The sequence below is a fragment of the Mauremys reevesii genome, linkage group 26 (genome assembly GCF_016161935.1).
Source record: "Mauremys reevesii isolate NIE-2019 linkage group 26, ASM1616193v1, whole genome shotgun sequence".
In the NCBI taxonomy this organism is placed as follows: domain Eukaryota; kingdom Metazoa; phylum Chordata; order Testudines; family Geoemydidae; genus Mauremys; species Mauremys reevesii.
Window position 1 is genome coordinate 2,233,064 of NC_052648.1, and position 16,799 is coordinate 2,249,862.

The 16,799-nt window shown below is 48.2% G+C and overlaps 1 protein-coding gene across 2 annotated transcripts in view; it reads left to right on the plus strand.

Moving 5' to 3' along the window:
• Positions 1–224: 224 nt before the first annotated feature.
• Positions 225–16,799, plus strand: part of SLC25A42 (solute carrier family 25 member 42) — a 28,678-nt gene continuing 12,103 nt past the window's right edge. Inside the window, exons 1-2 of one of the 2 annotated variants that reach the window (XM_039515890.1) lie at positions 225–340; positions 15,028–15,147. In XM_039515890.1, the coding sequence (XP_039371824.1) occupies positions 15,064–15,147 (84 nt within the window). In that variant the 5' untranslated portion in view covers positions 225–340; positions 15,028–15,063. Of the gene's footprint in view, positions 341–2,527; positions 2,649–15,027; positions 15,148–16,799 lie in introns of those variants that run through there. The other variant, XM_039515889.1, reaches the window with a different exon arrangement.

The following is a 16,799-nucleotide window of genomic DNA, read 5'->3' on the forward strand; positions in this document are numbered from 1 at the left end:
TGCGGGGGGGCGGGGCAGTGGGGGGCACTGCAGGGGGCAGTACCCGGTACAACGGGGCGGGGAGGAGGGGGCAGCGCCCAGCACACGCAGGCGAACGCAGCTGCCAACGCCCCCCTTTCCCAGCCCTCTTCCCCTCGCTGATTGGCTGACGAAGCTGTCCGTCTTTGGGGCTGCTGCCATTCACCGGGCAGAACACCGCCCCCGCCCCTCAGCCCCAGCACTGATTGGCGGTTGGCAGTGGAGCCCCGCCCAGCGCCTACGGCAGCGCGGGGGACCCAAGAGGCCGCGGCCGCAGCAGCAGCGCGGAGACCCAGCTGGACACCAGTGCGGGGCCGAGCCGGTGAGTGCGGCGCGTCGCTGGGGCAGGGGAGACTGGAGCCCCGCCCTTGTGGGGTCCCCCCGGCTGCCCCGCCCCCCCAGCCCCGAATGGGGGGTGTCCCCTGGCTGTCCCCTCCCCCCAGCCCTTGTGGGGGTCCCCCCGGCTGCTCCCCCTGTGCTTGTGGGGCCCATTGGCTGCCCTGCCCCCCAGCCCCGAATGGGGGGTGTCCCCTGGCTGTCCCCTCCCCCCAGCCCTTGTGGGTCCGCCCGCCCCGCCCCTCCAGCCCCAACTGGGGGGTGTCTCCTGGGCTGCTCCCCCCTGCGCTTGTGGGGTCCATTGGCTGCCCTGCCCCCCAGCCCCAACGGGGGGGTGTCCCTGGCTGTCCCCTCCCCCAGCCCTTGTGGGGTCCCCCCGGCTGCTCCCCCTGTGCTTGTGGGGCCCATTGGCTGCGCTGCCCCCCAGCCCCGAATGGGGGGTGTCCCTGGCTGTCCCCTCCCCCCAGCCCTTGTGGGGTCTGCCCGCCCCAACTGGGGGGTGTCTCCTGGGCTGCTCCCCCCTGCGCTTGTGGGGCCCATTGGCTGCCCTGCCCCCCGCCCCGAATGGGGGGTGTCCCCTGGCTGTCCCCTCCCCCCAGCCCTTGTGGGGTCCCCCCGCCCCTCCAGCCCCAACTGGGGGGTGTCTCCTGGGCTGCTCCCCCCTGCGCTTGTGGGGTCCATTGGCTGCCCTGCCCCCCAGCCCCGAATGGGGGGTGTCCCCTGGCTGTCCCCTCCCCCCAGTACTGTATTGGGGAGGTGCTGGCTGCCCCCTGTTGCTGGAGGGGAAAAGCCCCCGGCCGGGGGTAGCCGCCCCCTAGCTGCAGAGGAGCCAGGTGAGTAAGTGCCCCTGGGCTCAGGTGTAACCACAGCCCCTCTGGGGGATGGGGGGGTAACAGCCTGGCCCTCTCCCCCTCCCACCGCAGTGCCCTGTGGGGCTCAGAGCCCCTGAGCAGCTGGGGGGGGCAGCCTCCTCACTGGCCCAGCAGCCCCAGCTGTCACCTAGGGCCCCGCCGGGGGCTGCCCCTCGCTCGCTGAGAGGCTGGTGCCTCTGCTGTCGCCCAGCTCCCCTTCTGGCTCAGCTGGGGCCCAGCGGGTGCTAAGGGCCGAGAGGGGGAGCGGCACCCGCAGGATCTGATACCATCGTGGGAAGCCCCTGCTCCGTGGGTGGGGGAGTTGCACCCTGTCCCAGCACTCTGCTCTCAGGGGAAAACCTGAAATCTTCTCGCTTCCATTTCTGAGTTATGTGGGACCCTGAAGTAGGAGTTAGGGGTGTTCCTGATGCACCCATTTCCCTCCCTCATTATGAGACAAGCCCCCCCCCCCATGAATTAGCTCTGTGATATTGTGTAAATATTCCTTTGACCCTCCTTTGTTGGTGCCCCTGTGTTAGGGGACAGAGCTGGCTTGTGGGTCAGAGGGATCAGATCACTGGCTCTGTCAGCCTGGAGCATGCAAGCTCCGATCTGTTTGATGTTGTCTTTCTGCTGGTGATAAAGCATCTTAGTGTGCATTTGGGGGACACTTCGCAACGTTTCCCACCCACCCTCTCTTCCCTCTCCTTTTGTCTTTGGGTCAATGATCAGGTGATAAGCTGCATAGTATTTTTTAACTTCCTGTCAAATTTGGCAATAGAAGGGTAAAGCTGAGTTACTGTGCTGGTCAGTTGGCCAACAACTAGGAATAATTTCTTAGTGGACTTCTCGGATGCAAGGTATTAAGAGGAGATATTGAGCAAATGTATTGACCTGACATAATTCTGTTTTCTCTTCCCTTCCCCCATGGCCTTCTGATGGTAAAAGGCCTACTTGCTATTCCTGTTCTTGCCACCATCAAGTTTTTGCACAAACAATATGTGTTCAAGGGGCACAGTTTCCCTGTGAATGTCACGTTTAACACTTTAAAACCAAATCTGAAAATATAATCCGTCAGATACAGAAATCTTCTGTATCAGGTGTCTGTTCCTTAAATATGATGATCTCAAAGCTCTGTTCAAGCCAAATACTCCTTCAGATATGTGTTTCCAGACCACCAGATGAGTGCATTTTTGTAAGCTGAAATAAATGTGGGAAGAATATGGGGTTGGATGTTGTTGCTCAGGGACAGATACTGGAGGGCTAGAAAGTAACACATGGAGTACTGAGCGCTCTGAATCTCTCTCCTTATCCCACTCTAGTTTAGCCACTTCCCTGGCTCTGCCTCCAAACATGGAAGTGGGAAAACATGCTCAAACTAGTCTTAAAGGTGAAACACAACAAAAACAACAACAAAAAACAGGATATGCTGGAAAGGGTCATGTAAGTTAATCAGTGCCATTTTATTGTTTTTGTGCTTCTGCTGAATATGCCAGGTATTACACTGAAGGTGTAGTCATTACTGCTATTATATTATAGAATGTCAAGCTTCTAGACAATTGCTCTCTTGGGTAGTGCTGAGGGTTTAAAGATGTAACTGCATTCATTAACTTCATTACCAACAGGAATATGCTAGTCAGCTAGCTAAAAAATGTGGGTTGAAGTTCATCCTCACTTGGAAGATAAGGTTGCATCCTTGTGCTTCACAGAGTCTTAATATGCAAGGCTTTTTCTGGAGGTTGTTTGCTCCGGGTGTTTGTGTGGTTGGTAAATTTGGAATGTTTTGGAAACATGTTTTTTTGTTTATTTTTTAATGGCTGAAGTGATGAGGGGAACTGGAGGTATCAGTAGTCAGTGGGTGTTACAAAATAACAGAGGCTGTATTGTAAGGGTTTCTAGAGGGTTAGTATGACTCAACCACAATCTAAAAATGAATGCAGTTAAAAATGACCCAATTGTTAAACATAGAAATTAGGCCAAAATTTTCCAGAGTGGCCACTGAATTTAGGTGCCTGGTTTGAAACACCAGAGCTGGATTGTCAGAGGCACAGAGCCTCTGCACATCTCATTGCCTTCAGCTGGAATTGTGGGTGCTTGGCATTTTTCTGGAAATCAGCCATTCACACTGAATCCCTCCCCCCACCCCCCCATCCTTGCAGTCTCTCTCAATCAGCTCTCCCTCAGTATTCCCCTTTACTTCAGCAGGAACTCTGTATACAGAATGACAGGGTCCTTGGGGCAGAGAGAGCACCAGCTTTGACGTCTTGCTGGTTTCGCAGCCTCTGCCACAGTAACATCTTTACACTGCAGCAGCTGTTCACAATGGCTGTATGCTGACTTAGGCAGGGCAAGGTGTTTCATAGATGTACTGTACCTGGCATGCTGACTTTAAGGGGTTAAAGAAAATACAATGCCAGGTGGCCAGTGCTGATTTGAAATGTGTATTGTTACCTCTTGAAGCAGATTACCATGGGCTTAGTACGGACCAGGCCAAACAAATTTAGTGTTTGGAAAGGTCCAGGAACCAGTCACCTTTCCCTTGGTAATTCTGCTGCTAAATATACCCAGCCAACCAACCCTTTAGATGTACGTCTCTTTCTCATGTAAAACTGGCACTAATACCTTAATGCTGCTGATGTGCTTTCCTTCTTCAAATTGCTGTAGAAATATTAATTGTTGCAATTCTGCAGGGAATGGAAGGTTTTTTTTCCCGCTTTGTAGAGGGGATGAGCAGAAGCACAGTTTGTGAAACTTGGAGTAAGTTTTTTAACCCCAAAACCCAGGCTGATTTATTTTAGACATCTGGAGTTCCTTGCTCCCAGATCCGCTCTTAATCCACTGGACCTTGCTGTCATGCACGACAGTCAAAATATTATTTGCCGTTATGTCAAATTTTTGGGCCTACCAAGCTGGATGTATCTTAACAGCATTGTACAAGGTGCTTTGGTTAGGCAGGACGGATGCTTAAGTTCACGGTAGCAACTTAATATAAGGTGTGCAATAGCACGCTTAAAACGAACTGAAATAATTGGATCCAGCTAAAGTTCAGACCATGTGTGCAACGTGAAATAACATCACTATTGAGAAATAAGAAAAATAATGTTTTTGTTAAGGCACAGCCACTGCAGTTTTGGTTTAATAAGGTAAGACTGAGTTAATGTTTTATCTTGAGCTCTGACACACACAAATAAATGTGGGTTTTAAGGCAGAGGCTATAATGATTAAAGCTGTTGCACTGAAATAGCGCCTGATGAAGATTGCAAGTATTCAGACTAGCAATGCTTGTATTCCAATCAGTAACAGTAAGGAAAGGGGCAAACACTTTGCTTATAGCTACTTTGGAATCTGCTTTTCTAGTCCCTCACCTCCAGACTCTAGGCTATGGCTACACTTGCACTTCAAAGCGCTGCCGTGGCAGCGCTTTGAACCGCTAAGTGTAGTCAAAGCGCCAGCGCTGGGGGAGAGCTCTCCCAGCGCTGTCCGTACTCCACCTCCCTGTGGGGAATAACGTACAGTGCTGGGAGCCGCACTCCCAGCGCTAGGGCTTTGACCACACTGGCGCTTTGCAGTGCCACAGTTTGCAGCGCTGGAGAGGGTGTGTTTTCACACCCTGCTGCAACGCTGCAAATTTGCAAGTGTAGCCATGGCCTGCAGCTACATTCAGAATGCTGCTGCCAAGATTATTCTCCTAGCCTGTTGCTTTGACCAGGTCACCCCTCCATTGGTTCCCCCTTCTCCATTGGTTCAAACCATAAGCTGCTTGAATTCACTTTCAAAACCCTTCATAGCCTGTCCCCAAGCTCCCTGTCATCTCTCCGTCACTATCGAAATGTTGACTCCTGCTTCCAGTCAGTCCATGATGGCCGCCTGCATCATTCCCCTGTTACATTTTTAAACGAGCACCTTTGTGCTTTCTCCCAAAGGCCATACAGCCATGTTCTAAGCCATTTTAATTGGAATTGATCTAAGACCACCAAGTATTATTTCTATTATTGTAGGAACCCTAGTGATGAACCAGGTAAAAAGCAGGTGTAGATATAGCTTTTGTGTGCAGACAGCTGTTAGGATGAGCGCATGCCTATCAACCACGTGTCACTCTTGTAACATTTGCCGACGTGTATTCTCCCTCTGTGCCGTCACTGCTCACCCTAACAAACCCTCTGCCTCCTCCTGGCTCGGGGCGTGGCGCCTCTTTCCCTTTCTGTCTCTGCAACTGCATCCCATGGGCCAACAGCCTCCATCTCCTCCCCAAAACTCCTCTCTCCAGGCTAGCTTTCTGCTGCCTCTGTTCCCATCCCTCTGCTCGGACCTGGCTTCATGCTTAATTCACCAGCAGATTTGATGCTGACAAGATAAATGTGAAACAAACAGATCCCGTGACTTCCCCCTCTCATCTCGCTCCTTCTCCCCAAATGTCTTTTAGCTTTTGCCCTCCTTGCATTGCATGTAAGCTCTGCAGGGCAAGGAGTGTGTTGACTTATGCTGCAAAGCACAAGGCGTGCCTCTGGAGTTGTAAAACCTCATTTGTTTTGTGGTAATGATTCAGAGTATGGTGAGTGAGTGACCCTGGCATTGCATGTGTTGGCAGCTCTGTGTCATATCTCCCTCATGTCACCTGTGATAAATTTCCTCAACTGTGCTCTTGTCTCTGCCTTCTGTAAAGGAAATACCCTGCACTAGGGTGGCAGGCAGGGGCGACAGAAGCTCTCTGAAACTGGGGGGGGGGGGCATTGGCACCCGGACTGTGGCCCTTCCCCCATGTGGCCCCTTCCCTGCAGACCCTGCCCCTTGCTCACTCCTTTCCAGCCCCTCCCTGTTGCTCACCCTTACAGTCAGTAAAAAGTGATGGGGCCATGGCCCCCAGATCCCCCTGTGTCAGTGCCCCTGGTGGCAGAGGTGTTGTAAGTCAGGGCTGAGGTTGATTGGCTGGAAAATCAACCAGTGGGAAGGTTGCATTTGCCTGACCAGAGTGTTGCAGACTTCTGAGCAACTTCCTTTTTCTCTCATTTTCTGTGGCGACGGCTCTCTGAGAAAGGAGGGTTCTCCAGTACAGATCATGTACTCCTTCCCCTTGATCATCTGGCTCCTCAGATTTCCCTAATCAATTAATTTCTCCCCCTCCCAATTCAATGGGGTTGCTTATTTGTCGTGCAGCGAAGAACTGGTCTCCAGTCTTTGGTTATAGCAGGTATTGTGAGGAGTTCCCAGCTGCACTTTAGAGAATCAGTTGTGGTCTCTTAAGTTGCCAAGCTTTTCTGTTTTGTGGAACGGGTGTTCTGAGCTCGGTTCAAACCATGGGGCCTGGACAGCACTGACTAGCACAGTTGGCTTCATTACTAAGCTTTTTAAATAACCGTTCCCCAATCACCAGTGACTTTCTCTCAGTTCAAGCTAGATAGTCTAAAACCATGTAAGGAATTTTTATCTCCTTTCTCATATGTCATCGTCCTGGTTGGAATAGTGTTGTCTCTTTGGCTGTAGAGGAAAACAAGCAGCATTTGCTTGTACTTTGGAACTGGGAAGATATGTTTCTGGTAACGAAAGGTCCGTTCAGTGATTTATTAATGAATCACTGAAGAGTGCATTAATATTGTGCTAAAAAACATCTGTGCAAACTGCTAAAAGGATGAAAGTCCATAAACTTTTCAGGCCTTATGCATCAGGGTCAAGTTTGTACATAAGACTCATAGACTTAAGGTCAGAAGGGACCATTATGGTCATCTAGTCTGACCTCCTGTACAACGCAGGCCACAGAATCTCACCCACCGACTGCTGTAACAAACCCCTGACCTATGTCTGAGTTATCAAAGTCCTCAAATCGTGGTTTAAAGACCTCAAGGTGCAGAGAATCCTCCTCTGCAGCATGGGGCATGGGTCACTTGCTGGAAGGCGAAAACCCTCCAGGGCCTCTGCCAATCTTCCCTGGAGGAAAATTCCTTCCCGACCCCAAATATGGCGATCGGTTAAATCCTGAGCATGTGGGCAAGACTCACCAGCCAGCACCCAGGAAAGAATTCTCTGTAGTAACTCAGATCCCACCTCATCTAACATCCCATCACAGACCACTGGGCATATTTACCTGCTAATAATCAAAGATCAATTAACTGACAAAATAAAGCTATCCCGTCAGATCTGTGTTTGGTGTGATGCTGCAGTCCAAGTCTGTGGAGTGAGCTTTTCAGAACTGGCTTGATAAATGTGAAAATCAATGAGGCTTTCACCTGAAGGAGGGAATTAGGGCTAGTCTGCACTGGCTGCAGCAGCGCTTTAACGTGCCTTGTGTGGTCGCGGTGCAGCACTGCGAGAGAGCTCTCCCAGCGCTCTAAAAACCCCACCTCCCCGAGGGGTGCAGCTCCCAGCGCTGGGGCACTGTTTACTTTGGCACTTTGCAGCGCTGCAACTTGCTGTGCTCAAAGGGGTGTTTTTTCACACCCCTGAGCAAGAAAGTTCCAGCGCTGTAAATTGTCAGAGTAGACAAGCCCTCAGCCTCTGGAGTTTCACACCCCTTTTTCTGTCAAGCTCAATTACTCAGTTTTACAACTGAGGCAAACCTAATCAATTGACTTCCCTGACTGATGTTGAATAACTTCAGTTAAGTGTTCGCTTTGCCTGGGAAAATGTGTGCAAAGTGAGGCCCATTCCTCCCCATCTTAGTTTATGGGCAATCAGTGAGATTTTGAACAGGAACTAAGTAGGTATTGGTCAGTGAGTGAGACCGACACTTCTGAATGGAGCTTGCACAGCCTTGTAGCAGTGGGAGCTAGGTATGTAACTTTCCTTGCATCCAAATGAAATTCCACCCTGATGTGAATTCCTGCTTCAGATAGTGTTTATATTATGGTAGTGCCTAGAGGCCATAATCAGGATCAGAGTCCTGTTGTGTTCAGTGCTGTATATCCTCATGTAAGGGGATGTGGTTCCCTCCTTGAGAAGCTTACAGTCTGAAAAACTACCCCAAAGGGATGGGAGAAGAGGAGATGCAAACATGATACTTATAGCAAAAACAGGTGTTAGTCTCAGGGTATTGGTTAAATTTTAACATAGGCAAAATAGCTCATGGCAGACCATTGTAGTCAATGGCGCCTGCCCCTGAGCTTTTCCAAGATGGTTTCTAGTGTATTTAATCTGCGTAGTGCAAGCCACAAGCTAAACATTTTCCTCAACAGCCAACACCTGCAGCACGATCCAAACCCAGTTTACTTTGGTGTGACGTTGGATTGGTCATTAACGTACTGCAACCACTTGAGGAAGACGGCAGCCAAGGTCAGCCCTTGGAACAACCTGCTCAGAAAATTGACTGGCTCAACCTAGAGTTTGAGTGCTCGGACGCTTAGAACACCAGCCCTTGCCCTTTGCTGTTCAACAGCAGAGCACTGTTCTCCTGTCTGGCGTCGCTCATCTCACAGGAGGCTGGTTGATGTAGAGCTTAACAAACCCATGCGTATTGTTACCAGAACTTTATGGGCAACTCCATTGCCATGGCTACCGATACTTAGTAACATAGAATTGCCTCATATTCACCGTGAGAGAGCCTCTGTCACGGTGCTGGCCAAGCTCCATGAGAATAACGATCTGCCTTTGTACACAGACCTCTTCCACCCCCTGCCAGCTCACCTGTCTTCTAGATGCCCTTTATGGTCACTTATGCCACCACACGACAGGATGGTGGAATCTGCTTGGCGCAACGAGTGGTCACTGATGACAGTCGTTAATCAGGCTCTCATCACAGACCCAACCCTCTGTCCACCACGTTTTGATCTGCCAGGGTATCGGTGGTCATCTTTGACCCAGTTTCGGACAGCGCAGCTGTGCGGTCAATCTCTTTCAATGGGATTTGTCTAATGACCTGCAATGCAGCTGTGGTCAACTTCAGACCGTCGTATATCCTTGACGAATGCCTCATGGACTTATTCTGACGGTGGGCTACCAGCTCTCCACCTGGCTACTGATGACGCCATCAAATGGCTGGGCACATAGGCAATTACCTCCTGCCTCCTAAATTCCTCTGCAGCTTCAGTTGAATGCAGTATTTGTCATTTATGGATATAAGCTAATATGGATCCCATATGAAACGTGTTGGTCTGCGTGTGGTACCTGCATCTCGGTAGTGGGTGAAGTTAATCTGTGTCTATGGATATACATTTATAAAGTACTTTGCAATTCTTGGGGGTGAATGGCATGTTGTAGGTGTGAATTATTACACTCCATTTTGTGAATTTGTGTTGGAAAAACTAGCAGCAATTTTGTTCCAATCTCCCTTTGTCGCTGGCCATCTACTTCTGAGCTTTAAATATAGAATGAAATGCCTTCTAGGTCCCTGCATGCCTTGTGCCTGTTACTCTTAATAGCTGCTTACCACCTTCAGACCTGCTTTTCTTCAATCACTGCACCTGCTGAGGATCAATCACAACTGTATTTCTGGGTGTTTACAGCATATTTTTTGTGGCACAAAGCCACAGTAACTCTTAGTTGCATTTTTCCAGCAGTTAACTTGAAATGCACTGCTTGTCTTGTTGCTCTTGTGAAATGGAATCTGTGCACATGGGATGCATCCCTCCGTTGGCCAGAGCAGCATGGTTAGGCCACTGCCTGTCAGTCAGAACTCCGCGTCCAGTGTTCGAGACCATTTCCATAGTCACCACTGGCATTCTCCAAGCTGAAAGCAAATGTTTCTTAGAAAATAACCACAGCTGACATGCAACTAGCTGACACTGCTGAGCATTTGCTTTGTAATATCTCTGCCATTCACACTGGAGTAATTGACATTTTATTAGAAATTTTAGTGGCCTGCAATGGAACTAAGCTCCCATAGGGATTTTTAGGGCAAATGTGTTTTGGCAATGACAGGCTGCAAACCAGTTTGTGTGAGCTGGACGCCTGGTCTTCTGCTATATTCTGACCACACTGTTATAAATGTGTAAACTGGAATAGCAAGATCTGCTTTTATAATTGCCAGGGTGTCGGCGTGCTTAAGAGCAGCTGGGCACTGCAAAACCTGTGTACAGCATCAGAACAGCTGTGTTAGTGAAGCAGTGAATAGATATCTGCCATGGGGGTGTCTTTGTGATCAGTGCAGGATTAGCTCTTGCCAGCGGGCCAAGAACAGGAGGAGGTAGCTGGGTGACCAGCTAAGGATTTCATGTGTACTGTAGATCAGATTATATCAAGTCAAACTATTTGTAAGTAAGTTGAATTGAGAAGTCAGTTTAAAGGGAGACTCTTGGTAACCTGCAATGTAACTGTTACTTTTCTCTATATCCAGAGAACTCAGGCTTAACCCTTCCTGTCACCAATTATTGCAATTTGCATGGTATCTTGGTTAATCCACCTTTATGCGATGAGTTGTGGTATGAGTTTGAAACCTTTAAAAAAAAAAAAAATTCTTTAATGAACGAGCTGTTGATGCCTTAGGGTTCATGCCACAGCCCATGAAAGCACAGCAATTTGTAAAGCTCGTGATCATGGTCCCTTAGGGTTCAGTCTGGGCAATGAACTAAATTCTTCCTTGTGCAACCTCTCACCAAGTGAGTTGTCTGCATTATTTGAAGAACTTGACTCTGTTGCTCTCTTCCTTTAATTAGAGAGCTACCAAAACTAGCTTTTAAGAAAGCAGAACACCTGACCTCTTGAAGGGTTAATTTTACAGTTTAATTAATCTGGAGGCTGCAGTTTGCTCAAATATGCAATGAGCAGAGCTAAAGAGAGAAGTCAAACAGTGCTGCTTAATTTAACATGCATAGTCTATACTGTGCATCCAGTAACAGACATGGAGCAGACAGATCATTTTAGCTTACATAAATGGATTTTAGTAAATGCCGAAATATTTAGGATGCCTACAAAGAATCTAGATATGTGGCTTGTAAGCTAGCCAGGTAACACACTTGTCTGTAACACATGCGTGTGGATAAATGTGACTAAGAACCAGCTTCTTTTGAGGGTGCTCAGTGAAAATATATTGTGCATTTGATTGCTGACTAATGAGGTAAATTCCACCTTCCATCTGGCTAGAACATAGAGAAATTTCTCCTCTTCTGCTCCTTGGAAAAACAAGAGTGGGTTTCACAGGATTTTAAATCGGTAGATGTCATGATCTCTTTGACACTCTCCAGCAGGCTGGCTAGAATCTTGTTACAAAGCCACAATGTGTGTGTTACTCGCTAAATTTATTCAGTCTTGAAGCCCACCTTGGCCAAAAGCTTTGCTTTCAGATTATAAATTCTCCTGGCCAGGGAATGTCGTCTCATTACAAATCTGTGTAGCCCCTAGCACAGTGGGGGCCCTGCTCCTTGTTCGGGGCCCCTGTGTGCTATTGCAGCATAAATAACACAGAAACATGCTGCATAAAGTACAGCCAGCTTGCTGTTACTCCGCTAACCCCGGCCTAATCTGTCTAATGCACAGTGCTGCACAAGACACACAGGGACTGCAAATATGGCACAGAGTGGTTCTACATTTGTAGAGCAAATAGGACTGAAAATAGTCAACATTCCTACGTCCTGAACCTGTGGAGACTTAGACGTGTGCTTCAGTTATGCATGTGAGTGGTCTCCTTGACGTCGCTGGGACTGTCGATAAGGTTTTGCAGGATCGGGGCCTTAAACAGTGACCACGGCTGTCTTTGAGAACACAGTTGAATAAGGCGATGCCTCCTAGCGGTCTGCTTGGGCCTAACTTTAAGGCCTGACCTGGACACAAGCCCACCCGACCCAAGCCCTGGAGGGTCGAGTCGTTTTCTGACCTGATGCTGAGTCAGCACTGCCACCTTGTGCCCGTGGGGTTGGTGTGGCAGCGGCTGTGTGCCCGTTCCTGCCGGCCGCTGTGGAGTGAGAGGCGCTGCGACGCCTCGGCACACTCACTCCACAGCGCAGCGAGGTGGCGGGGGCTGGCAGCAGCAGGGCACGCAGATGACACTGCGTGGACTCCATGAGCAGGAGGAAGGGCGCTGACCTGAGCCTGAGAGGGTCTGTTTGTTTCCCCAGTTCACTGGCTCCCAGACCTAACACTTGTAGTCAGGTCCCAGCAGGTTCAGGTCGGGTTACAGGGCTCTGATGCCGTAATTACAGATGTACGCACTCAGGCTACTGGAATCCTTTGTGTACCTGTGCTTAAAAATCCTCTGGGTTATGTCCCTTCTCGTCCTCTTTGTCTAGAACCTAAATTATGGACCCTTCAGCATGAGTTTCATTGACAAGCCTTTATCCTCAGTGGATCTGGGATCTGTATCTTGGCCTGTGCTTCCTTGGCACCCTCCTTCCTAGGAGAGAGATCACTTGATCATTACCTGTTAGGTTCACTCCCTCTGGGGCACCTGGCATTGGCCACTGTCGGCAGACAGGATACTGGACTGGATGGACCTTTGGTCTGACTCAGTGTGGCCGTTCTTGTGTTCTTATAGTTACCTTAGCTGAGATCATGAAAGACCCTGTCTTTGCCTGTGGTTTTCACTCTTATGATGATTTCTTTTGGGAAACAGGGAGCAGGGCAACCAGTAACTAGACACAAGGCACATGGGAAATGAAGACTCTTCTGCAAAGCAACACGAGTTGAATCAAGTCCTCCCTTCTAGTTGCTTTGTTACAGAATGTGGCTGGCACCATGATCTTTATCCCCATGAAAATATCCATCTGCGTCGTGTGATGTGACTATGTTCGAGCTTGTGTCTTTATAGAATCTCTTCAATGCAAATATTCCTATTGCTTGTTTGCATCATGCTTTGGACTACTACGTATCTTTTTCATTGAAATTTTGAATCCTTACCCTCTGGGCAGCATCTTAGAATCATAGAATATCAGGGTTGGAAGAGACTTCAGGAGGTCATCTAGTCCAACCACCTGCTCAAAGCAGGACCAGATTTTTACCCCAGTTCCCTGAATGGCCCCCTCAAGGATTGAACTCATAACCCTGGGTTTAGCAGGCCAGTGCTCAAACCACTGAGCTCTCCCTCTTCCCTCTTGAGAGCTTTCATTTTAAAAGAGGCACTCTAAGGAGTTGTAAATGTCCTAAGACGTAGCTTCCCAGAGCTCTATCAAACAGTTAGCATCTGGTGCTGAAGATACTCAGGGCTGTTCCTTCTCGAGAAGTGAGCGCATGGGTCATGCATAGCTTCCTGACGAACACATTGGTCATGCGTGATTACAGACAAACCTCCTCTGTGTCTCACTTTACATTAGTGTTGCTGCAGTGACCAAGGGATTTTTGGAAGTGTTTTATGGCCACGATGTGGAAAAAATAGCACAATAAGAATGCTTGTTCGGTGCCTTTCATAAAAAGAACATCTAGGTCTAATTGAGAGAGCCTCACAACCCCTCTCTCCAACCAGCCAGCTGGTGTGCCTCGCCTTCCCGTGTGTAGAACAAAGGCAAAGGTGAAATGATTTGCCTGAGGGGGCACAGTGAGCGTGGCAGAGCTGGGACTGGGATCCCTCTGCAATGGAGACTTAACAAAATGGGACAACTTGAGGTCTCCTCATGTTGGAGCAGTCATGCCCCTAGGAACGCTCTGACCCACTCATGAAGAGGTCTAGTGTAACTTGCTGCCTCAGATAAAAGCTGCTTGCTTAGAATTTTTAAATGTAACCTTGAATCTCTTTCATTGTGGAGAAAATATAAAACTCAAAGTATAAGAGCTGAGATGCTGACAGAAGGTTAGGAATTGAAATGACGATTGGTTTCGTATTCCAGGTCTTTATCTGTGGTATCACTGTGCTTCTGTAGCAAAGGTTTGGGCGACCCTTCCCTTCAGGAGACAGTTGGAGAGCATATATGAAAGTGAGAAAAAACCTTCTGTATTAAATGAGCTGCTGTGCACACATGCTTGAAACTAGTGTGAATAAACAAAATTCTGGAGACACTTACGTATTTATATTTATGCGCTTAAATCCTTGGCATTGTCAGAATAGTCTCTGTGGCAGATATGATGCATTGGATCTATCACTTTCCTAAAATAGCACCCGGCTGCTCAGGCCAGACTTCCTGAAAGTATTGCTGGGACAATTTTGTTTCCATTTTCTATGCATAGGTCTTAAATTTCAGTGTGCCTTGTCCAATGTGATCTAGAAGCTCAGGCTGATTGGCAACTTGGATGCTTCACTGCAAACGATAGAATAAAACAGTCTAGTATCTGATTCTTAGCTCCAGGAAATTATGCATGTGTTGATCTCGTCCCGAGAGCTGGGATGTTAAAGTGGCCATAGCAGAAATACATTCTAGAGGAGAGATGCAATAGACTATTTTAAAGACTCCCTAGCAAGAGTAATGCGATTTACTACTGAAATCCTTTGTGGGAAGAAGTAGAACAGAAAACGTTAATAGGAGGATGTCAATGACACACATGCCAGATGGCAACAAAGACACACATACAGGGAATAAATCTAGAAATCTCCTTTTGAACCTGTTTTTTCTCTCTCTCTTGGTTCTTAGAACAGTTGAAATGCTGTAGTGCCTCTTCTGGGAATTTGTCCTATAGAACAGTCAGTACCAGTTAGCGTCTTAATATGTAACGTTAGCAAGCATAATGACTGTTAGTTTTTTCCCTCTTATTAAAATATTAAGGAATAAAGATGCAATTATTATGTATTTCCACTGAAGTCAAATAGATGCTCTTGGAGCATGGATCTGTTACACTGTCAATGGCGCCAGAGATGAAGACTAAGCAGAAGCTGGCTGGTTTGTGATGGTTTAAGATGGGTTTACCAGTTGGAGGTGGCCTCTGCTGCAGATCATGTTGTGTACTCCAGTGTAAGCTGGTAACAAGACCCAAATGTTCCTTTCTACTCTCACTTAACCACTGCTTTTGGTTTTTTTGTTTTTGTATTAAAATTTAGGAGCCACAACTCTTCTGCCTAGTCAGCACGACTGGTATGGGTAATGGTGTGAAGGAAGGTCAAGTGGGTTTAAAACAGAATGGCGTGGAGCCAATTGTACCCACCCATGTTCTATCTGAGGTAAGAGCGGGGAGGGGTGTGTGGGTGATGGATTTGCAGGGGGCGGAGGGGAGGTTTGGTTTGGCTGGCTGCTACTCCAGAAAGGAAAAGCAAACGACATCTGATTTGGGGAGCCCTGAAGCAGCTGCAGTGCTTACAAGTATTATGCCGTACAACAGTGGCTTTCATTGAAGATTTCAAAGCACTTTACAAACATCAATGAAATGCCTCCAGTCTCCTGCCTACCCTTTGGGAGGTAGACAGGTATCCCCCTGAGTCACAGAGAACTTGTTCCTTGTCCAAGGTTGTGTATTTGGTTGCAGAGCTGGGAATAGAAGCCACAAGTCTTGATTTCCTGCCTTTGCTCTAATAACCAGCATCTCCTCTGCCTGCCTTAGGTCAGTGTGTTTGCTATGTTGTATCAGTAGTTGTGAAGCTGCTGTTGTAAAAATAGGAAAAGTATTTAAAGTATTGAATAGGAAGTAATAGAAATGGAATCGGTGGATTTTAAATTCCATGTGAAGGTCAAGCCATCCCCAATGTCCTTTTTACAAATGCAGTGTCTGTTAAGCCTGGCGTACCTAAGGGGCAAAGTGAAATTCACGAGAACCTGTCTTTCCTTTATAATAATCTGGGGAAGAGAGGAGCAAACTCTGGTATGTATGAGTTTGTCCCTGGCTGGCATCAGGAAATGATTGGGAAGCAAGTGTGTGTCTGTAGTAGGTTTTTAAATGCAGTTCTAAGGAACTGGCAGAAAAGGAACAAAAGTGACTCTGAGAATGATGCAGTGCAGGGAGTAGCTGCCTGCTCCCAAGCTTCCTGGGTTCGTACCTGCGTAGGTCGGAGTTAGTGAGACTCCACAGCATCGTTGTAGAACAAGCCACACAAGTTTTGCCAACTCCAACTCTTACTTATCTGGGACTCTAGCAGGCTAAGGTTGGAAACACTTCCTGAATTTTCCAGCAGGGTTCTCCTGATACTCTTCCATACAACTCGGCACTATGCTGAACTGTTTAAATAGGATTGGGAATGTTTTTTTGTTTTTTCCCGGCTGCTCACTCTGTCCCTCATCCCCTCCAAAGGCTCTGTGTTGGGCTGGTTTACCCTTTCTCCTGCCTTGGCTGGGATGTAGCTCAGTCTGGAGTCAATTTAAGATTGCTGTGGGCGGAGAAGAGAGGGGGAGGGAGCCAGAGAGGGGCACTGTCAGCTCTCTGGGCGCTAAGGCAGCACCTGGGAATTCTACCTATGGCAGCATGTGCTGCTGCCTTTGATATTGGGCTGAGCCCTCGCAGAAGTCTCTTTACAACAGTCTGCCATGAACCCTGCAAACGTAACCAGGGCTGCGGGTGGCTGATACAGGACTTGCATAAAGAAGTAATTACGGCTTGTTTTCCCCTTAATTTATTTGTCCAGAACTTGGGCAGAAGTTGAGCCCACCTCTTGCCTGTGTCTAGGGTCGGGCGGGCGGAGGTCAGAAGTTGACTACAATTGAGCAGTATTTTTTGATAATGAAGCTTTTTAAAGATCTTTGGTTGAGGGGAACAGAGTCAACATTACCAAGGAGTACAGTCAAAATTGGGCAAATACATCTGAGAAAAGAGCACTTGCCATACAATACGTGCCATACAAGCCTAAAACGTGTCTTTAAAAGTTAACGTGGACAAGACTCAGCT